The following is a 23855-nucleotide window of genomic DNA, read 5'->3' on the forward strand; positions in this document are numbered from 1 at the left end:
CTGTGACTTTTGCATATGAGTTGAAAACCAAATAATCTTTGCTTAATGAATATTTTATTATCTGTTATGTGAAAAATCCTGAGGATACAAGAATGAGTACAGCATAATCACTAACTTTAGGTATCTCATATTCCTGAGAGGAGTGGAAAGGAGGGAGATAGTCACATAAACAATAATTACTATGGGGCATGTCTCCTGAAAGCAGGAGGACTGAGTGCAGCCTGGGGAGCATCATTGCAAATTCTGTTCCTTTAGCCTGAATTACCCTTCCCATCGGACTTTACTTCCTCTCCCACTCACTTGCTGATTCCTATTCATCCTTGAAGACTCAGTTTAGACATCTCATCTCCTAGGAGGTGCTAGCTGACCATTCTGTCTGGTGCTCTTTCGGTGCCCTGTTAACGTCAGTATAGTAGCACCTCTTACCCTCTTTGTTATCATTGTCTATCCTTACTCTGAACTGTGAGCTCCTTAGAAGCAGGGGCTGTTTTATTTACCATGGTCTCCTTAGCACCTGGCATAAAACCTAGGTTATAGTAATTGCTCAATTAATGTTTTTCATAGAATTAATTCATTCAATCATGAAACATGTCAGCATTGAAGGATGAATGGGATTTAGCATGAAGGAGTAGGAGAAGGGTCTTCTAGGCAGTGAGAAGAGCACAGGTGAACACAATATTGTGAAAAACAATTCTATTTGGGGGAAACATATAGAGTGGTTGTGATCTGGGGCAAATGAGTCTAAAATGACTGGTAAGAGCATGCTTTTGAAGAAAGGAATTACAGCAGGAAAGTTTGCCATAAGGTAATGTCATTCATTGCTCTATAATCACCTTCCATTTATTGTAGTAAATGTGATAGGGTGTATAAAACACACACAAAATTAATTCTTAGTGTGCCTTTGAGGGCTACATCAGAAGAGCCTGTAGAACTGTCTTTTGAACCTGCCTTCTACTTCCAAGAAGTCACTTAGAAAAGAAGAAGAGGACCTGGGGAAAACAGCTGACCCAGGTGGCAAGCTATGTGACATTATCCACAAAATAACACTTTCCATTAATCTTCTTCTTCCTGCCCTGACATTACAGGAAGTAAAGCAATGAATGGCTCTGCAGCTAAACTACAGCAGTATTATTGTTGGCCAACAGGAGGTGCCACTGTGGCTGAAGCACGAGTCTACAGGGACGCCCGCGGCCGTGCCAGCAGCGAGCCACACATCAAGCGACCAATGAATGCATTCATGGTTTGGGCAAAGGATGAGAGGAGGAAAATCCTTCAGGCCTTCCCCGACATGCATAACTCCAACATTAGCAAAATCTTAGGTAAGTGCAGCAGCGCAGCTAAAGTTGATCTTCTCCCCCCGCGAGTCCCATGAGTGCCACCAGGGTGGGAAACAGGGGCATAACTAGGATCCTAAGGGAGATTGTGGTGGGCACAAGTTAGACGAAGGTCAGACAGCTGCCGCAGGAGCCTTCATCATCACATCTGCCTCCCCCACCCCATAACATGGCATTTAGGTTTGGGAGTTATTATATCCACCAGGTGCCAGGGCAGGACTAGCTAAACACTTATTTTTAAGACAAAACTATTTATAGTATGTGTTAATATTGTGAATTTAGCAACTCTTGAGAGGTCACTGCTAAACAAGAATCATGGAGACAAGCTTTATCTCTTTTTACTGTGCAGTTCTCTTACATTCATGCGTTGCTATGAAGCACTCATAGACCCTACAGTGTTCTGCTTTAGCGTCTTGGGTTTACATGTCCCACTGAAAGAATTCGTCAAGGAATAGAAACACAAAATGGTGTGAAATTCATGGAGTGCAGAACCGTGCCTCTGATGATCACTTTAAAACTTGTAAAATAAATCTACAATTATTTTAACAGGACAGACTAGTTCAAATTTCATAGCAGTGAGCTGAACACATGAACCACAGGGCAGAGGCCCAGTTTGTGGTAAATTGCCAGAGTGATTCTCTATTTCTCAGGATTAAACTCAAGCCTTGTTCTATTAGTGTGGAGCTTGCCTAGTGCGGATTGTACAGTTTGGAATTATTGTGCTCAACATGTTAAACATATTTTATTCAACATGCAGCATTACAGTCAACATGTTTCCTCTTTAAAAAGGAAAAACACAGAAGGCACTGTTCTACTTAAGCTGTCACGATGTGACAAAATCTCAAAGGAAGCCGTTTAAGAAGCTGAAAAACATTAGAGACTTAAACTGTGGTTTTAATTTTTTAAATGTTTTGTTCAAAAGTAATAAATATTTAACCTGAGTAAATATCAGTGATCTGGACATGCACAGATACACGTGTTTTGTCACTGTATAAATAGTTTAACTTGATTCTGAGGCATTTTGAGGCAGTGACCTCTAAGAAAAATTTAAAACATACATAAGATCAAATAGTGGTGAAATGTTAAAATATGTTTTTCTTTTTTTTCTTTTGATTTTCTAATTTCAGAATGGATACTAAATGTCACTACAATTAAGTGTGGTTTTCATTTTTAGAGCTTCAGAGTTACTCATAGGGATGTTATTCTTTTGAATTTAAATACCTTTCAAACCAAAATGTTCCTCGTGGACATACTTTTTTTTTTTTTTCTAGTTAAACGATATTCTAAAAAAAAAAAAAAAAAATCAGTGCTGCTCTGGCCTTACAGTTTTATATCTAAGTTGAAGATTTTCTTATTTTTCTGCCCTTTTAGTAGCAATATGAGAAAGCTTTCAGATGGGCACAGAGCCTCTCTGTTTCCATTTTGGCAGCTATGGGGAATCTATATCATTTGTGTGCATTCTGTGAAAAAATTATTAAGAATATAGTAAGTAACTCACTGATGTAAATGACGAGTTGATGGGTGCTGACGAGTTGATGGGTGCAGCACAGCAACATGGCACAAGTATACATATCTAACAAACCTGCACATTATGCACATGTACCCTAGAACTTAAAGTATAATAATAATAAAAAAAAGAATATAGTAAGTATATTCATTAAAATGTAAAGTTTTAAGTGCAAGCATTTCAAGAGCACCAAGAATTCTTTGTTAATTGGGGCTTTAAGCTGCTGAAATAAAAAAAAAGAATATAGTAAGTATATTCATTAAAATGTAAAGTTTTAAGTGCAAGCATTTCAAGAGCACCAAGAATTCTTTGTTAATTGGGGCTTTAAGCTGCTGGAAACCAGCAGAACAGAGAGAAGCATATCTGCATAAGCCTTCTACACAACTTTTGCACAACAATCAGGAAAGAGCAGGGATGGATGTGCTATTAAAGCAGACCAGGATATTGCTGGCTGCAGAGAATATTTGTACAACTTTTCCATTTGTTTATGTACAAAAAATCTCCACTGAAGAATAGCTAACATCCAGCCTGCACAGCTGTTACCGCTTTATTCACCAACGAGACACAAAAATGCAATTTGATACATGTAAAAAAACACATCCCCTCTTCATCAAGTGTTTAGATAATTCTTTATAAACAATATTAGAGAAGTGAATACTTATCCTTCTTCCTGTATAAACCATATTAAAAATTTTTGTACTTTTATTGGTACAGCTTTGAATGAACGTTTATAGTACTTGAAAATGGTATATATAATTCCAACGGTACCTTCCGGTTCTAAAGCTATAACTTCTTAAGTAGAGCTTAGGTTTTTTAATTACCTAGGCCATGGGAGACTTGTGCACAGTAGCTTTTCATATATGGAAGGATTTCAACATCTGCTGACATCTTGTCAAAGGATAGTTTCACTAAAGATACTTGGAGTTTGGGAGATGTTTGAATTTCTAGGACAAAGAAAGCTTTTCCTGAGAATCCTGTCATGCTCAAAAGTATGCTTAGGAAGTTTAGCCTTTTAACCCTGTTGAGAGGATAGGCAGGTGGATGGGGAAAGATCTTGGTGTAGGCGATGATCTTTAAGCAGCAAAGATATATTTTAAAACGTATAGTAGCATCAGTCTTAAACTATTGAGAGAAATAGTATGAGAAAGTGTCATATGCTTTGTACTACAGACTAAGAGTATAGTTGGGATAGCCATTGCTATGTGGTAATTGGAGCCACCCAGCACACAGATGAGTGAAGTGGTGGAAAGGTATATCTAGTTGTGTTTGCCTAGAATATGTTGCCTTGACCACTTGGGTACTTAAGGCTATTTTTATTTATAGGATCTCGCTGGAAATCAATGTCCAACCAGGAGAAGCAACCTTATTATGAAGAGCAGGCCCGGCTAAGCAAGATCCACTTAGAGAAGTACCCAAACTATAAATACAAACCCCGACCGAAACGCACCTGCATTGTTGATGGCAAAAAGCTTCGGATTGGGGAGTATAAGCAACTGATGAGGTCTCGGAGACAGGAGATGAGGCAGTTCTTTACTGTGGGGTAAGTATTCCTGAATTTAGCCACCTGGGCTTTTCTTTTGCAGTAAGTAACTATAGGATGGCTATTGGCAGTATGTTTGGGAAGGAGATTAGGGAAAGAGGATGTTGTGACATACTGAAGGGGCTTGGCCATGAGAATCTTTGCTGTGTCATAGGGGCACTGCCTTGCACCATGGCTTTTGCTCAAATCAAGCCAAACCTGGAAGAGCTCACTCCCAGCTGATCACCCCTGTCATTGTCTCCCAAGCCAATTTAAGATGCTCAGTGCCCACACACAGAGTTTCTGGTAGTTTATTTAACCAGACACACAAGGAGAAAAAATAAAAACTAACCTTAAGAAATCCCCAGAAGCTTTCCAGCTTCTCTGGGTGGTGCTTCTGACTCTAATCACAATAGTCTGCTTTTGTTGTGGGATCTACCACAAGATAATTGGCCTTGACATTGGTTAGAGGATCTCATTTTTGGGATAAGATCCAGAACTCCTGTTGCAGTAAATTATTCTGTGGTGGGAGCAGTAACAATGTGTATTTTCTTGCTTAAATCAGAAACTAGACATGCTTTTGATATCTTCAAGTCTGATTTCATGTCATTTTGTTTAAAAATTAGGTAATAGATTTCTGGTATAAATTTCGACTTGGCTGACTGGCTGTCTGCATTCAAAAGAGGCCCCTCATAACCACAGTAGTCAGGATAAGTGGGGATGCAGATAACTGTAGATTCCAACATACCTAGACCTAGAAGCACAGCAGGGTGGCAAACCCAGAGGGCCATCTGAGGCACAGACCTGAAGCGGCTGGACTCAGAGTAGGGAAACACTTGGGAAAGAGCTTGAGAGAGAGAAGTGGAGTAAGCAAGAGGGAAGCTGCATTTGCTATGAACTTGGAGGAGAACTGAGGAGCTGTGCTGTGCCAGGGAACCAAGAAAGCTTCACTTGAAGGTAGAAAAAGAGATACCTTAAAGGAGAAGTAAAGAGCAATTTACTTTTAAGGGCACTCAAGAGGTAACCCCATGGAACAAAAAGTTGGTTTCAGAGCATATGTTTAAAAGGAATAGTAAATAGAATAAGAAAACAAAGCCATTGAAAGTAGTCTGGGTCATGAATCTGTGCAATACACTGCAGTGTTTTGGGGAGGAGCGTGGGCTTTGGAGTTTGACTGCTGGGGTTCACATACTGACTGTGCCGTCTATCTGGGCAAGTTATTTAACTTCTCTAACTTTTGTTTTCTCATGTGTAAAATGAAACGAATAGTAGAAACTATCTTGTATGATTGTTGAGAGGATTCAATGAGGCAACGCTTTTAAAAGTACTTTATATAGTGCTTAATACAATATCAATAAAGGTGAACTCTAGCATTATCATTACTATTTAATATGTATTTCCTATCACAGAAAACCATATTTTATATCACACCAGATGATCAGTTAATTTCTTTATACCATGGCAGAACCTTTTAGAGGTAGAGAGAAGCTTAAGCCACTTTATTATAAAAGATCCCAGTATGTTAACAAATGAAGACATGACAAAATAGGATTACCAAATTCCTCTATATTATAAATGTTTGTAATTTTAAAGGTAATGCGTTTAACACTAAAAAGCGCAATGTGGTGTAATTGGGCTATTCAGATGATAATTAGAGGTTTTATGAAAAATACTAATTCATAGTCCACTTTAAGATTGTGTGATAAACATTCTCTTTTAATCCTGTTAGTACACCTCTAAGATTGTGTATAATCTCTTTTGAACAATCCAAAAGTTTAAGTTTGAGACCTTTTGTGATTCCTGCCCTTGTCCTCAGTCATGTTCCTTGTGTATATAGTGATACATAGCGGGGCTGTTTCGCCGGTCTGGAAGGCTACTAAAAGTACTGTTTTAATACCTTGATGTAATACTTATTTGAAAATATGAGTTGCAGTAATACTATTGAATTTAGTTCCCTTTACTAAAAGGTACATTAAAACAGCTCTGGATCAAAATACCACAACATGTACCAATGCATGTAAAATAAAAAACTAAAACAATTTAATAACATCTATTATTTATTGACTATCTAGCGTATACTAGGATTTTAGATATATAGTCCCGTATTTCTCTAAATAAGATAAAGAAGTTGAGTTTTAGAGAGTTCCTGTGGCTACAGAAAGGTGCTAAAGAGCAAAGGTTCAAATTCAGGTCTTGGCCCTCATCATGCCAAATGACTGAGGAACTGTCTTTACCATTTTGTCTCAAAATATGCCTCATGGCCCTATGTGCGCAGTCATGAGTGTGGCTGTGCCCTCTGAGCAAGAGCTCTTAGCACTTGGAGAAAATGAAGTCTCTGCTTGTGGTATATGGTGCATAAAAAAGAGCTTTGAAATTTAGAGACTAAGTATCTTGTTCTTGATAGTATAGGACAGTCCTTTATGGAAGGATCATTTTAGACTGCAGAATAGGGCTACTGAAGAGCAGGCAATGATCACAATGTCTTATTCTTTAATATCAATGCTGAGCATTTTCCTCTCTGCCCAGCTTTAATAATACTTGCTACATAGAGCCAGGTGTCGTTTCTGCTTAAGGATTTTTGTTCTCTTTTAAGTAGTTGTAGTTGATAGATTATTAATTTCCTGAGGTTTATCTTTGGAAATTGATCTTTATTAGATATGAGGTTATTACAAGAGTTGAGCAAAAAACAAACAAAAATTCAAATATTGCTATTGATGTCTTGATGGAATGGGGTGAGATCAATTTTTATAGCTGATTTTGAAAGGACGTGCATAACTTTCAAGCCAATAAAAATGCATATACTGCTCAACATTTTCATGCATTTTACTGACTACACAACTGTGGCTGATGAGTTAGATTTTTTTTTATTACTTAGCTATTATGAAATGAATTTATCAATAATATGGAATGGAGCAAAGTTATCTCTTGCCTTGGTTTTAACCTCTTCAGTTTGCAGAGTATCGGAATGTTGTAACAATCCAGATAAGAGTACTATTAATGTAGAGGGAATATTCATTAGGGTCCATATAGCTACAATGATGTCTTCCCAAGAACTGTACCAAATATACTTCCATTTATTTGAAACTTATTTGGTAATTTACCTATGAACTAATAGAGAATTATGCAGGTACATTCAGCCCTCCGTATGTGTGTGGATTCAACCAATTTTGGATCAAAATTATTTTTTTAAAAAATTCCAGAAAATGTTACATTATTGCTACAGTACACTATGTAGTTAGGTCTACAGTGTTTGCATCTGTATGGAACATCTACAGACTTTTTTTTTCTTGCATTTATTTCCTAAACAATTCAGTATAAAAAGTGTTTACATAACATTTATATTGTATTAGCTATTACAAATAATGAGATTGTTTAAAGTATATGGGGGATGTGTGTAGGTTATATGCAAATACTATACCACTTTATAAAAGGGACTTGAGCATCCTCAGATTTTGTTATCTGTGGGGGGTCCTGGAAACAATTCCCCATGATACGGATATAAAACTAGTATAAAATATTAAATTTGGGGCTACTTTTTTAGCAATGATAAAGATAAATTATTGAATACTTACTGTGTGCTATGTACTCTGCCGAGTGGATTATACAGATTATTGCAAATAATTTGCAAGATATGGAATATCATTCCCACTATACAATTGAAAAATGCAATATTCAGAGATGTTAAATAATTTGTCTAAGGCCACACAGCTAGTAAGTGACCGAGCTGAGATATAAACCAGGTTTATGTGAATGTGAAACATATGTCCCTTTTACCAAAGGCCATTGGTAAGGACATGATATTACACACAGGCGGTATAGTGGAGTGGTTAAGAGCATCAATTCTGGAGTCAGACTAGTCTGGCTCAAATACTAGATCTGCACCTTCTTGGCTGTAGGAAGTAATACATGGCAGTCTTTATCCATCTGAACTCTCTCCCCTTGCCCTTGGGAAACATTTATTCCTCTCTACCCCAGTTTCCTCATATGTAGAATGAGAATGACAATACCAATGACATATGCAGGACTCTTCTTGAAGACTGAGTAACTTACTATTTGTAAAGTGCTTAGAACATTTCCTGGCATATGAAAAGCTTTAAATTCAAGTAAATATTATTATTCTAGAAAAATAATACTGTGTGCCAAGTATATATTCTATGTTATATTAAAATAATTATTTTAGTGCCTTGTACTATAAGTGATTTGAACATTTGCCATTTTAATCTTAATTTTAAAGAGGTTGAATCAATCCTACTTAAGACACTTATAAAATACAATTACGTTAGCATAGATTAGCCATGCTCTTTTAAGTATTGTCCTCATGTAAAGACCCTGGATTAGAACATTCAATAGGTAAAGTGAACAGATTAATATTATTTCTGTTCCTTCCTGCAATATCAGCTATAGAGCTATGTGACGTATAGGCTTATCTCCTAATGAAACAAACTTCCTTGTCTTTGTTTATACACTTTGAAGGGTCTGAAGGGTCAGCAAACAATGGGGCTTTGCCAGCATAGATATGTAGTTACTTTGTAATTGGCAAAGCTAGATTACACTCCAGAAATATTCCTGTAATTTTGAAGTCATGTAGCAATGGTGGGCTCTATCAGGGCCAGGTTTTACTCTTTACTTAGACTGGGAGGAAGGGTTCTTAAGTATCTCTGTTCATATCAACTCATGTATATACTTTTACAAACATCCACAAATGTTGTTTTGATGTGCACATTCATTATTTGCAAAGCCCAATACCTGCCAGCTATTCCTGTTTGTGAAATCTGCAGTGTTTGAATTTTGACTTTGAAATTGATCTATAAAGGAAGGAAAAAATGCTTTTTAGGAAAGTAATTTCTGATAGACAAAGCTTGAGCCTGCTGGCTGGATTTCTTACTTTGTTCATTGATTTATTAGTCAATTGGTAAGGGCCTCTCTGAAACCAGCTATGTGTCCAACACTTTGCTATATTAATATGGTACATGAGGCCTTATTTCTGTACACATGAGTTTCAGAAAATTCTATAGTTGGGGAAGCCAGATACATATATGAATAGATTAGCATATAATAGTATGTTATACACACACATACACACACAAGACATGGCACAACACTGTAATTAGCTATGCACAGTTAGTTGTTTTTTAGTCTCTCTTTATGCTAATAATGATAATAAGAGAGCAAGATCAGCATGATGGTTAGCTTCTGATTTTGCATCCACAGAATTAGTTGCAACATAGAAGGGGCCTCAGATGTTATATACTTTAAACCATTGTAGGAGTCTTCCCTAAGTTCTACTTGAACTCTTCCAGGGGTAGAGAGCTCACTGCTTCCCAAGGGAGCTAGTTCCTTTGTGGAACATTTCCTAATTCTAGCAAGTTTTCTTTTCTGTTAACTAAGCCATAATCTGCCTTCCTGCTACTTTGCAGGTTGGTTCTAATCTTCTTTCGTGTCTCCTAGAACAAATCTTCCCTTTATTTATGAGAATAGCCATTCAAGCATCTAAAGATGGTTATTTTCATACAGCTATTCTTATTACATCTTTTCTTCCCTGGAATAGATTACCTAGGATTTTCATTTGTTTTTCTCTCATTCATTCATTCATTCATCCTATATATTTAACAGATATTTACTGAGTTCCTCCTATGTTACAAGCAGTCTGAGTTCTGGAACTATGTCAGTGAAAATTTTTGTCTCTTGAAGCTTATATTCTAGTGATAGAAGTCAAACAAAAAACAAACAAATAAATAAATAATAGTGAGAAGTGCCTTAAACAAAGTAAAGTAAGGAAAAGGGTAGGAAGTTTCAGCATATAGGGTGCAATTTTAAATAGGGTGGTCATGGAAAACTTCACTGAGAAGGCAACATTTGAGCAAAGGCCTGAGTAGGTAAGGGAGCAAGCTGTGCAGATATCTGGGAAATGTAGGCAGAGAGAACAGCAACTGCAAAGGTTTTAAGGAAAGATTGTGCCTAGTTTGTTCCAAGAATAAATAAAGAGACCAGAATGACAGGAGCAAAGTGAGTAGGTAGGAAGAGTAATAGAAAAGACTTGTAAGCCATAGTCTTCATAACAAGGAGCCAAGTTATGAAAAGACTTGTAAGACATTGTGAAGACTTTGTATTTGACCCTGAGTGAGATGGAAAGGCATTGATGAGTTTTAAGCAGAGGAATGCTTTCATATGACTTAGGTTTTTAAAGGATCACGCTATCTGCTATGTTGAGAATTTTCTGAAGGGAGAATGGCCTGTAGCAAGGAAGCCAGTCTCTTACAATAAACCAGATTGGAGTTGATGGTGGTTTGTTCCAGGTTTGTAGGGGTGGAGGTGGTAAGAAGTAGATGGGTTCTAGATGTGTTCCTGAAGAAGAAACATTAGGATTTGCTGATCAATTGGATACAGGGTTTGAAAGAAATACAGTTACCATAGATTGGCTTATTCAGCTGGAAGCACGAAGTAATCATTAACCGAGAATAGGATGGCCATGAGAGGGGCAGGTATGTGGGAGAATGATCAGGACTTTAAGTTTTGCACCTATGAGATTGAGACAGCACTTAGACATCCAAATCAAATAAGCAGTTTTTTATATATATATATATATAGTATATATATATATAAAAAACTATATATATATATATAACTATATATATATATATGAGTCTAGAATTTAGGAGCGAGAGGCTTTCTGGAGATATAAATTGGGAAGTTGTCAGCATATAGATAATATTTAAAGCCATGGAATTAGATGAAATCACCAAGGGAATAAATTTAGATAGAGAAGAGAAGAAGTCCAAGGACTGAATCCATGGGCACTTCGGTGCTTAGATGGCAGGGAGATGGGAACTTAGAAGGAGCAGCCAATGAGATAGGAGGAAGACCAGGAGGGTGCGGCATCTGAGACAACAAGTGAATAAAATGTTTCAGCAAGGAGAAAATGATCAACTATATCAAATGCTGCCTGTGTTATAGATCTGGGTAACATGAGGACCAAGAACTGACTTTTGGATTTAACAATATGAAGATTATTGATGGTGTGACCTTCATAAGCTCTGTTTCAGTGGCATACTGGGAGTGATTGAAGTGGGTTTAAGAAAGAATTGAGTAGAAGAAATGAAGAAAGACAACTTTTTAAAGAGTTTTGCTTTAAAGGACATCAAAGAAATGGAGCAAGAGCTGGAGGGGGACATGTGCCAAGAGAGAGATTTTTGGTTTTGTTTTTTGTGGTATGAGTGATTATAGCATGTTTGCTGGGAATTCTATACAGAATCAATGATTCAGATGGTAGAGACAGTTGTTGGAGAGATATCTTTAGCAAACAAGAACAGATAGTTTCAGTGCACAAGCAGAGGGGTTAGCCTTATATTGGATTATGAGCTGATTCAAAATATGGGAAGGCAGGCAGAGAATGGGGCACAGATACAGGGAGGCCTGTCAATGTGACAGTGGGAGTTTGTGAAAAGTTTCTTCTGATTGCTTCTAATTTCTCCATGAAATGGAAAGCCAGGCCATTAGCTTGGAGTGAGAAAGGGGGAGAAGAAGTTGGATATTTGAGGAAAGTTAAGAAGGTAGGAAGTAATTGTCTAGGAGGCTAAAAGAAGGAGTGGGCAAGGACAACGTGCAATATGATGGCTGAACAGCACCAGAGGCCTGTTTGAAGTACAGGATTGTAAATTTAGAGACTAGTAAGTATGGCAGCGTATTTTCTCCAGCCAAGTTCAGCTGTGTGGCTAAACAGAAGAGTAGGCAGAGGGACTGAACTAAAGTTGGAGTTTTGCTATGTAAGAGAATGAAGAGTGTCTGCGAGGGAGTGAGTAACCATGGAATTGGAACTGGGTAAAGAGGTAAGTGGGGGCACAAGCAGGGAGAGGCTCAAGTAACTGAGGGCAGTGAAGGTGGGTTGAAGGGTCAGGAAACCGTAGCTCCTCAGAGGGAATGGGGAGTGAAATCATAAACTGGGTACTAGAGCGAGAAAACTAGAAAAATAAGGTGTGGTGGTTACAGAGTGGGATATTTAAAATTGAGATTAGGGAGGAGTGACAGATGAAAAAGACAAGGTCCACTGTATGACAAAAGAGCAAGCAACTAAGATAGGGAGGGACCCAGATTATCACAGTGGAGGGGAGGTCTCACTGAGATAGCCAGGTGTTAGAATGAACATCTACAGAGATAGCAAAGTCATCAAGGATCATGGCAGAGGTTATGTTGAAGAGACAGCAACAGTGAGCCAGGAGCTAACATCTTTTAGGAATGAGGGGGACTGATCAGACAGTAGGTAGATAAAGGTATGAGTGGGTGACATAGTCTGGTGACATGAGATTCAAAGATGAGATTTTTAGGATGGAGGGATTAAAAAGTAGGTTGGAAGAGGCAATGAGGAGCTAAGAAGGGAACTACCCCACCTCCAGACCCATTCATGTGAGGGGCATGGAAAGCAAATAACCAACTCTTCCAAGGCCCTTAGGGAGACTCATGGCCTAGAGAGAGAGCCAAGTTTCAGTTAGAGCAAGAAGGTGAGTCAGTAAGGACTGACAGTTGAGTTCCAGAGGGTATAATGGAAATATTTCATAAATTAGAGAAAGGAGGGACTTAGGGTTAGAGAAAGGGTTATACAGTACCAAATGTTATTCTTTGGGTACTTTTTCCTTTTTAAACATTTCTCAGAAGATGTCAACATTTTCCCATCTCAGATGCCCTTCTCTACGTTCTGCGGTAAAGAGGAAATCCTCTCCTGGCCAGGCTTGTGAACTAGAGTATTGTTTTACAATTAACTGCCAATTCCAAATGGCTCCTGTGGGCCGGCACTCATGGAGAGTCCAGAGAATTACCTTGTCATTTTCTTGGTGCTCCCCCAGACCTAGGACATGCTTGCGCTCTGTGAGGTTTACACCAGCTTCCCAAAGGAGGAAAGGAAAGGGAATTAACATTTTCATCTACTCTGTAATGTAATGCTTTGCATATATGTTCTTACTTAATCTTCACAGTCCTGTCAAATGTGATTGTTCTAATTTATAGATGAGGAGAGGCAATGTCGGTGATAATAATTAGCCTGCCCAAGATCACACAGCCAGTAACTGATGCAGCTGGGATTTAAACCCAAGCCAATCTGACTCCAAAACCTGAGCTCTTTGCACCATACCACATAACCTTCTTCCCAGAAGGCTTGGAGAGTCAAAAATCCTCTCTCACAGGAATAAGTTCTCACTCTAGCATTTATGTACAACCTCGAACAGTTGTATGTGAATGTGAAAACCTTACCAGAGCTGGACTCCCTTCATTTCCTCCAGGTGGGGAGTAACCCCTGGGTTTTTACCCTCACTGGCTTTTAGCGTTGTCTGGGGGCTTAAAACAGCCATATCTATCTCTCCACTCCCAGCACTAGGCTTTTGAATATCATGTGTCTCACTCTCACTCTAGAAAGAAATTGTACAGATGTTTTATTTGCTTGTTTATTTATTTTTAGCATTCCATTACCAGCTTAAAGTCCAAATACTCTGAACTATGTGGAGCCCAGTGTAGAAGATTTCAATTTCGATTTAAATTGCTAAGGATTTTTCTGATAGTGTGAGCTTGCCTTTCTCGCCCTGATCTCGATATATACTAGAGAATTTGTGACACAGTGAAGGTTCAACTCCTGATTATGGTACTTGCGTGGCCTTGAACAAACAGCTTGAATTTTCTGAAACTTAATTGGTCACTCCATGTGTAAAAGAGGGAAAATGATACCTAACTCTCCGGCTTATTATGAGGATTCAAGAAGATAATGTAAAAACACCTAAATATAGTTCCCAGTGCATAATATGAACTCAATTTAAATTTATTCAGTAGACCTGTTGACATAGATATTCTATATCTATATCAGATATAGATAAAAATATTGCAAAAAGTGACCATCTATTATTTGTGAAAGAAAATGAATCATTTGATAGTTTGTTTTTATGCAGAGTTTATATTATAGATCAGCTTGCCAAATTGGGAAATCTGTAAAATGGGTTAACATTGCAGTAAAAGCTTTCACTCTACACTCATAATGTGATTAAGGCAAAAATATTTTATCGCAGTTATTCAAATTCAGTAAAAAAAAAATTAATGAGGCATTCAATATCTTGGTAAGGTTAGCATAAAATTTAATTTGTGTTAATTTGCCCAAAACTTAGGAAGCCAGAAGTATACTGTTTTAAAATTTGATTCAGTAAGAGGGAAACTAATATTCTATATGATGCTTCTATACATCGATTTAGATTCCTCTATTATCTGTTTCCTTCAGGCAACCAAAAAACTCACCATGAGAATCATAAAAACTGGATCCATGTCAAGTGCTTAGTGTCAGCTAGGTGCTGACAGTCTCCATAGAAGTCAGGCATTTTTATGATATACAGTGAGCTTAGTGTATCTGTAGATTGAATATCTATAAAGGAAAGAGTGATAGGATTCAAGTCAGCCAATGGCTTAGATTCACATTCTGGCTCTGCTGGTTATTGAATGCAGGGCTTGAAGCAAGGTCTGGTTTTCTTCATCTGGAAATGGAAAAAATAGTAACTTATGGGGTCATGATGTTAACTGGGTGAGTTGGTATACCTGAAAATATTTTATATGTTATGTAAGGGATATGATATGCCTTGTGGTGATTAAAAGAGGTTGCTAAATTCAGTGTGAACAGATATCTCACACCGTGTTTCTAAACCATCTCCATCCCTTCTCCCTCTGCCAGGCTGGAGGGCGTGGAGGTCTTTGTGAGAAAATTATGTTCCTCTGGACATGTCAAAGAATGGCAAGTAGCTAAGCTACTTCTTCATAGATTCAGGGTATTTTCCTGTTTAAGTGAGATGGATAGAAAGTTTCAGTGATAATGTGTAGGGTGAGTAAGAATTGTCCAAGTGATAATTGACCTGAAGTCATGAGTACAAAAAGTGGAAGGACCTTCCAGAACTTCCCTAACCCTGGCTTTTATAAATATGTGGAAATTGAGGCTCCAAAAGGATAGTTACATTGACCATTTGAAACAAATTTTGACTATAATTTACAATCCATAAAAGATTGAGAAACTTCTGGTGAATATTGCATATGTGAAAATAATATTTTAGCCGCAGTCTCTCTCTGAGTTAGTTGGATCTTTCATTCCTGTGTACCAGTTATAATGCCCTAAGTGAAGTTGAGAGACAGTAGTCATGTCTCCCTGCAGGAAGAGATTGACCTCCACAAAGGATCTGTTAAGTTTATTTAAACTAGGGTAACATTATGGAGGAGTGAACTGGTGTCGAGGCCTTGCCACCCTCTGGCATCTAGGGTGAGGCAGCGTATCTGGTGTCTACTCTGCAACTCTACTCTGTTGAGTTGCAGAGCTCTCACTGCTCTTTACTCTCGACTCTCTTAATCACAGCCCCAGTTCCAGCCCAGGGCCTCAGCAGTAATGACATCCAAGATGATCCTTCCACAGGGATTCTTCCTAACAAGTTCAGCCGTGGAAATATGTAGACATTTACATGAATAACAAATAAATGCTTTGCTAAATCTCACTCTTTGGGACATGCTAGGTTTCTTCTCTTCTCAATTTATACAGTTCTCAAACCAAGGTGAAGACACAAACCTGCTTAATAGTGTCATTATAATATGTTTCATGCCACTAGTCTAATTTTCAAAATGTGCTGGGAGATCTTCAAAAATTATCTCACATGTAACTTTGCGGAATTCACTACATCATTTGTTCCTAATGCCAGGTGTTATCCAAGTTTTGCATATTTACCAAGTTAAAAGAACCCTGCCTTTATGTTGCAAAATCGTCAGTAAATTGCTCCATCATATTGTTTAACCCTTAACATAGCATCAAGGAGATTTTCAGGACTCCTCCAGGGAACAACTTTGTCACATTTTATTTGCTTAGAATGTTATTTAACATTTATTTAGGGCTCCCTTTGGAAAGTGTAGGGGGTAAATTCCAGTGCCATACATAGCACATATACAGATATTTCTCCCTTGTCTGATTTTGTTTTTTGAATCTATATAGGCAACAGCCTCAGATTCCAATCACCACAGGAACAGGTGTTGTGTATCCTGGTGCTATCACTATGGCAACTACCACACCATCGCCTCAGATGACATCTGACTGCTCTAGCACCTCGGCCAGCCCGGAGCCCAGCCTCCCGGTCATCCAGAGCACTTATGGTATGAAGACAGATGGCGGAAGCCTAGCTGGAAATGAAATGATTAATGGAGAGGATGAAATGGAAATGTATGATGACTATGAAGATGACCCCAAATCAGACTATAGCAGTGAAAATGAAGCCCCGGAGGCTGTCAGTGCCAACTGAGGAGTTTTTGTTTGCTGAATTAAAGTACTCTGACATTTCACCCCGCTCCCCAACAAAAAGTTATTAAAGAGCCCGCATGCATTTGTGGCTCCACAATTACATCAGCAGAATGGTCTTAATTGTTTCATAAAGTGTGAGACAGATTAAGTTTTCCCTGATTTTTCATGAACTTGAGTTTTTTGTCGTTATTGTTATTGTTGTTGTTGTTTTTTTTAATTTAGGTGAAGACATATTAAATATGAGACACCAGGACTTGAAACTTATCTCAACCCGTAGATGTCTTACAAGTCTTATATTTTTGTCTTACTTTTTTTTTCTTTTGGATGTTGATAAAGGTTTAAGTTACTGTTTTAGATGGGGTTAAACATTCTCACTCAGGTATGCTGTGCCGGCCTACAGGTTGTGAATGTGTTTTTATTCTGAATTATTTTAGAAAACAACTGAGGATTTCATATTGTGAAACAGAACAAGTCCACGGCGTGTGCAGCTGCATGTAGAGCATATTCAAAAGGCCTCGGAATTCCAGTTTTCCATGTGTAGAGTTAAACTTTGAATGTGCCAAACTTTTTCATAACTTTTGAATCTTAATATTTTGAAAGTCTTAAAGGAGACACTGCAAAGTCTTAGACAATCTTTGGCATCTTAAAATAAAATAGCAAACCAATATTTTTTTCCAGAAAATGGTAAAGTACTCAGGAATCTGGAGACAAGATATTGTAAGGAATGAACAAGTTTGCCACAGTGCATGGACCCAATTGTGTTTGCCTGTTGACGTGCCATCAGTGTGTGATGTGGTATGACGTACACACACCAGAGCGACCGCCACACCAGATACCGACCGAGTGGTCTTCTCTGCCTGAGACCACCTCTCACTACATCCATTATCCCTTTGCCTTTAACCCTGACATTCAGTCTTAACACATTTTCTCTTAAATAATTTATTCATTCCAGAATGTCAAGGGTCCACTTACTATTTATTTTTTTTAAATTGTTGGTGGCATTAATTTAATAATTCTTTTTTTTCACCTTCCTTCCCCAAAGAACTTTTCAGTCCTTTTCACCTCCTTCTCCTGTGTACATAGTGATTTTATGTCCCCAGAACGCCTGGAAGCATTTCTGAAACCAAGATATTATTAAAAACCTATTATTGTTTTTAATCATGAGTATCTATCTGGCTGCAGGGCTGTGTATTGGGATATAGGTATATAGTCTTACACTTAAACAGGTATGCCCCTGAGGTTCACTGTGACCTCAAGTCTTTTTCCAGAATTTTCCCCTAATTCAGTTCACAAGTGGTAGGGTCTGCATCAGTGGCATTTCCCCCTGAATTCCATTCAGCAGCAAGGGTCAACAGTGGTGACTGCCAGGCTGGAGAGGCCTGTGGCCAAACCTGAAGCCCAAGGCTTGTGGGCCATGCAGGAATCTCAGTGAAGCTGTCATGGGCTGGCATCTTTACGCTGAGTTGCCTTGTCCCAGCTGGCACATCCAGGGAGTTCATTGCAAAATCCCCAGGATGCAAAAAGCCACATGACAGCCTCAGAACAAAGATGGTGGCAAATAGTCGTGATACATCTAGAGAATGAAAGAAAACCATAAGGGAGGAGAAGGAGGGGAATACATTCCCTATATGGGATGTTCCTACTGTTAACTCTGGGGAACAGATAGCTCCGGGGGCAGCAGATGAGTTCCTCTGGCTGACTTTCTATCCGTGGCCACATGGGGACATGCCTACGTGTGAACAAGATGAACTGCACTTGTCACACGAGGATTTCTTTGGAGACATGCTGCTGGGGTGGGAAGCAGTGAGGTTTTATTCTTCATCTCCTAACTACAGGGAGTTCTGCCATGCCATTTTGCCCTTCCTGAAACCAGGACAGGTTGCCTATCGGGGGTCTTCACCCAGAGAGGTTTAGTGGGAGAATGTCAGTGAATGGGATAGTTCACCTCATGGGACAACCCAGAATCTGATCACCAGGACATAGGAACGGCCCCATCAGATTTCTTGAGCCATTTTGTCACTTGGAAGAAAATAGTGTACCTTCATATTTATTTAAGAGTGCTCAAGGCCTAATAGCAATAAACAGGTCTAGCCAAGAAATTACCAGCTATTCCATTAGCTGGGAGTGCTCTCTATAAGCTGATTAAGGTACTGATAGGAACGCTTTGTTATTCATGTTGGTTGGGGATTAGAAATTTGTTTTTGTACATTTATTTCAAATGAGGAGGAGGTCATTTTTTTCTCAAAAAATGAGTATTTATTATTGTCTTACTGATTTCTTTGATTATATACCTATCCTCCTCAGTTCACTCTTGTGTTTTTTTTCTTTCTTTTTGGCTTTTGCTTTTGCTCTCTCTCACTTCTTTCTTATTTTGTTGCATTGGTAGAGTGTTGTATGGCTAGCATTGTATTGTATGTAATTAATTTTGCACAAAGGCAAACATTTAGCATAGTAGGTTAATTTTGTTTGTATTTATGACCATGCCAAAATAATATTCTGGGCTGGTGGAGAACAAAGGACTGTTCTTTAGGACTGAAACTTGATTTTGCTCGTAGTAAGTAAAAAAAAAAAAAACAAAAACAAAAAACACACACACTCACAGATGTTGTTTCGTAAGTGTTATAAGCACTGGATATAAATGGTATTTTTTATCACTTCTGACTAATGTGAAACTGTTGTACGAAAACTACATGAACAAAAGTCATCTGTTTCGACTCGTGTGGGCTTGCCTCACAGTTGCCGGATTTGAGTCATTTTTATGTCTTGTTATTTCATTTATTTATGCAAAATACATGTGTGTATGAACACTTTGTTTTAGCTCCAGCTCTGCCTCAGTACTGGGGTTCAGTTACTTTTAGCCATGTTCTTAAAAATGAAAGGCTATTCAGGAATGATCTGATTGTAAACGCCTCTTTCATTGGATCGAACAGTAATGCTGTATCTGAATCTAAATTTTGTGTATAAGCAGTTTATTTATTAGCCAAGTTTGGCTCTAAATATTCATGGAAATTAAGAATGACAATCATAGGGATCACTTCATTTTATTTTCAGTGGGGCTTAAACAAAGTTTTTATGACTTTACCATCTCATTTTAGATTTTTTGAATGTGTAAATATAACATAGAAATAGAATTTATTTTTGGTTCATGAATACTTAGTGAGATATAAGTTATGTATTTCCTTTTTGTTCTCTATCCATAGATGTTGGTCCAAACTGAAAGTTGATGAGTCACTGTGCCTCTCGGGGTAGTGAGTTATCAGCTACAGTGAGTGAGAGAGCAGTGTTCGGCCTGCAGCTGGGACAGCAAAATGCTTCACCAGGGTTCTCATGCAGTTCAGAATCCACTGTCCACAGATCCAGACATTTCCCTTTTTTCTTACAGAAAGTTGATGATTGGACATACTAAATTTCCGCTACGGTTAGGAGACAGTTTGCTTTGTGAGTCCACATAAATCTTCTAAGATACTTCTGTGACCATTTAATAGCAAGAAACATGAATGCCATTACAAAAGCAAAAATCCACCTCTGAGACTGGCCATTAATAAAAGTCCCACCATGTCAGTTTAGATTCAAGAATGTTAAGCAACTTTGTTTTTGCGGTGCTCCCTATTTCATAGTATCTTCAAATCAAAGATAAAAATTATCTCCATTTTGTTAAAGAACTTACAGGGTCAGGGTTCTCCTTGTCATTTAGAATTGGGACACTGCCAGACAATCCTCTCCTACAAAAAAAAAAAAAAAAAAAAAAGCCATATGGAATGGAAGGAAAAGGAGAAAAGAAGGAGGAAAGGAAAAAAGAAGGAAGGGAGAGAGAAACAAAAGGTCGCTTTGCAGATATGAGCTGCCAGGCTGACAACTTGTCTATTTTATTGGCAGATATGAAGCAGTGTCTTTTCCAGGAAGGTACGGAAGCTTTGTTGTTTTCACACATATCCAGCTCAGCCTTTTAGAAGCACATCAGTTTGCTTCATTAGGTATTTGATACTCTCCAGCCTTGTCCTTAGGCCTGATTTGATTTGCCAGGGTCCTGACACCAAAGCCCAGGCCAAGTTCTAAATTCAGGTGTGGGCTCACAGTGCTGTTGAGCTTGTCAAATTCTGGCCTCCCCTGAACATTAGCCCCACAGGAGCCTGAGGGTGTTTGAAAAGGGCGTGATCACTCTAGGGCTGAAATTAAAGGCTGCTTTCTTTTCTTTCCGAAGCCAGGCTGCTTCTTCGGAGCACACCCTCCTTAGCCAGGAGCACAGGCACTAGCTGAAAGCAGGGATTGTTTTGGGAAAGCCCATTTACCCTCAGTAGGAAGGCAGCCGGGTCACTTGAACAGCATAGCTGAGGCTGCTTCTCTCAATTTACTCATTTTGCAAAGAATTGACCTCTACCAACTCATTAGGGAGAGGAAAAAGAATCACTTAGTAATTTTAAATCACGTGAGAAGTCCTGTACCAAGTGCCAACAACTGCAAATAAATGCAGCTAGAGGAATGTATTGAAATTGTTACTGGGTCTTCCTTTTTAATGAGAAAATGACAAAAATAGTTGCTGTAGCCCTGCCTGTGTACACGTTTGTCTAAGAATTGAGTTGGCACTTAAGCTCACTTCTCAAAGTATAATAATATTGTATGACCTCATTTGTCCTTTCACAAAAGCACTTGCATCATTTCCTTAAGTCATCTGCTCCCTGACATGTTTTCTTCCCTAATAAACAACTTCTGTCTGTTATTCCTGCCGACGATGTTCTGTTTCTGATGCCATATCCTATTGAGCGTTCCCCTGTATTAATATCATTGAAAGTATTGATATGCAAACACATTTCCTTTTCATCCCCATTCTGTCTTTCCCGTTGGGGACAGATTGCTTTCCAAAAACTCATGAACAAGTATTTGGAATGCTGGTACCTTTGGGGCAGAGGTAAGGGTGGGCGGGATGGGGGCAGAAAGGTAATGCTTAATGTACATACTCTGCTAATCAGTGTCCGTGGCAATATGAACGCTTGAAGAAAACTCAGTGACATATCTTGCTCAGTAGATTCTTATTCCTGAAGAACCACAAGCATAAAGTGAGGCCTCAGTGCTGGTGCTCTTGGAGTATGGGGAATGTGCAAATATTTAACTGTTTTGTATGCTGCACATTGCAGGCCTGCTCATGTGCATTCTCCCTTTGTCTTCCTTTGTCATATGTGTTTTTGCTTTTTTGAAAGTGCAGTCTTTATTGTACCCTCCTCCAGCTTGTAGCAAATTAGAATGCTTAGCATTTATGTTCATTCATTATTGTATTTGCCATGTAAAATTTTTATTACCTTAGACAAGCTTATAAGCTGTTACTACATAACTTATCTTACTGTAACTCTTTTATTTCCCCCTACGTTGTAATTTGTTTGTGATGTATATTGTGAAATTGTATTCTATGTTAATTTAATCAGCACAATTCACTGACATGCTGGACTGACATGCTGGCTGCTGTTTCAAAGTGTAAAGTTTGTGTAGGGCTGTTGGGACAACTGCAACTCTGTTGTCAAGGTACTGTGCTTTGGTTCCTATAGCAACACTGGGTGTGGCCCTTGAATTGCTAAGGGCATTTAATACATCCTGGAGCAAAATTTTAACTGCAGATTTTCTTTGTAGAAATTCTATGTATAATGCAGGTACCTACTTGGCCCATGGCTGGTAACTATTTGGGCAATTAGAAAAAAAGAAAAAAACATAAAAACTAGTGTCTATTGCTGCTTTGAATATGTTTGAAAGTCTGAAAATGTAAATAGTTTATCAAAAAAAAATCTTGTACAGTCCAGTGTAAAGTTTTTAAATGACCTTAAGGGTTGCCATCACATCTTTCTCACACTCTCCTCTTGATAATAATAATAATAAAAAGTTTGCTAAGGATTAAAGAAATGGGAAAAAAACTCTCTTCAAATTTACAAGAATGAATCATTGTTCTTAGCTTTGTTGCATACACAAACTTCTTGGATTTCGTTGTGCAGTATTGACGTGAGATAAAGCTCAACATTGAATAATCTTTCAGTGGTACTTTTCAAAGTCTTCCCCTCCTCTGCCTCATAATTAAGGGAAAAGACAAATTGAAAGACACACTGTCTTTATCTATCCTGGTGTATGTTGGCACCTTAGCTACTTTTTTTTTCCTTTTTGCACAAGGTGCTTTCCTGATATGTTCAACATGCCATCTTTGGGTGATAATGTATATGCCGTGATGGGGCTCAGGCCCCTAAGGGGAGTGTCTATAAGAACTGCCTATTTATGCTCATTTACCTCAAGACTGTCCTCTCTACCCTAATCTAGTTGTCATCACTCCATCTTTTGTACTGCTGTTGACACTTACAAATTAAAGATAAATTTTGTTTTATGACCTCTGTGTATGGCCTTGTCTGTGCCCTGCCAAGTATCCCCACCACGGAGCCCCAGCCAGTCCTGAATGTGCCACCCTCTTGCTGCTGGAGCCTGCAGAGCTCTCCTACCCTCCGTCATTGCTTCTGCCTGGCCCAAAAGTAGGTCTCCGAAAGCCATGGAACCCCTTAGCCTGGAAAGATTTGTCTGCTCTTTTCATTGTGGAGCACACCCGGCTGCAGCAGGAAATACTTGTGGATTTAGAAGGGAGGAACAGGACGCAAGGTGGATTTTTGTCAAGAGAAGATGAGAGAGCATGGCATTGAAATTGCCTCTTTACCTGACTTCTTCATCTGAGTGAAACAGCTTAGAACCTTTTGGAGTATGAACAACTCTCAAGGGCCAGCCTCTCATCTGACACCACCTTCTGCAGGCCTAGCAGCCAAGAGTGGAAAATGCTGCACTTATGGAACCTTTCCCTCCACTGTGGTTGGCAGTAGTTGGCTGATTACTCAGTACCTTCTGCTTCAGAGAAGAAAGAGCCCATCTTTTTGTCCAGCAATGAGTTGCATCCAGAGTGAAACTCGGTTCCCAGTGATATCAGCTTCTAAAATGTTGCCAAAGCTATTTCATTGTGCTCAGAGTCTGAGTGGGGACAGAGGGTGGATAGTGGGATAAAGCAAGCAGGGCCCTTAAGGAAGACTTGCGAAACCAGCCAAGCCAGTCCTGTGAGTCTAGAGATGAGTAACCAACACCTAGGGAGTGAAACAAAAGTGTTCAAGAGAGAGGAGAGGCCCAGCCACTCCTTTGGATATTTCCTATTAAAAATGCCTCAGGGAAAAAAAAAAAAAGCCAATAATATGTGGGACT

At 38.7% G+C, this 23855-nt stretch overlaps 1 protein-coding gene across 5 annotated transcripts in view; it reads left to right on the plus strand.

Annotated features, from left to right (window-relative positions):
* The window catches only part of SOX6 (SRY (sex determining region Y)-box 6), a 532017-nt gene extending 509010 nt beyond the window's left edge, over positions 1–23007 (plus strand). For 4 of the 5 annotated variants that reach the window (XM_011999552.1, XM_011999551.1, XM_011999548.1 and 1 more), the window contains 3 exons: positions 1086–1319; positions 4165–4381; positions 16347–23007. In XM_011999552.1, coding sequence (XP_011854942.1) covers positions 1086–1319; positions 4165–4381; positions 16347–16650 — 755 coding nt within the window. In that variant the 3' untranslated portion in view covers positions 16651–23007. The remainder of the gene's footprint in view (positions 1–1085; positions 1320–4164; positions 4382–16346) is intronic. The other variant, XM_011999550.1, reaches the window with a different exon arrangement.
* The last annotated feature ends 848 nt before the right edge of the window (positions 23008–23855 follow it).

The sequence above is a fragment of the Mandrillus leucophaeus genome, unplaced genomic scaffold (genome assembly GCF_000951045.1).
Source record: "Mandrillus leucophaeus isolate KB7577 unplaced genomic scaffold, Mleu.le_1.0 Scaffold599, whole genome shotgun sequence".
NCBI classification, from domain to species: Eukaryota; Metazoa; Chordata; class Mammalia; order Primates; family Cercopithecidae; genus Mandrillus; species Mandrillus leucophaeus.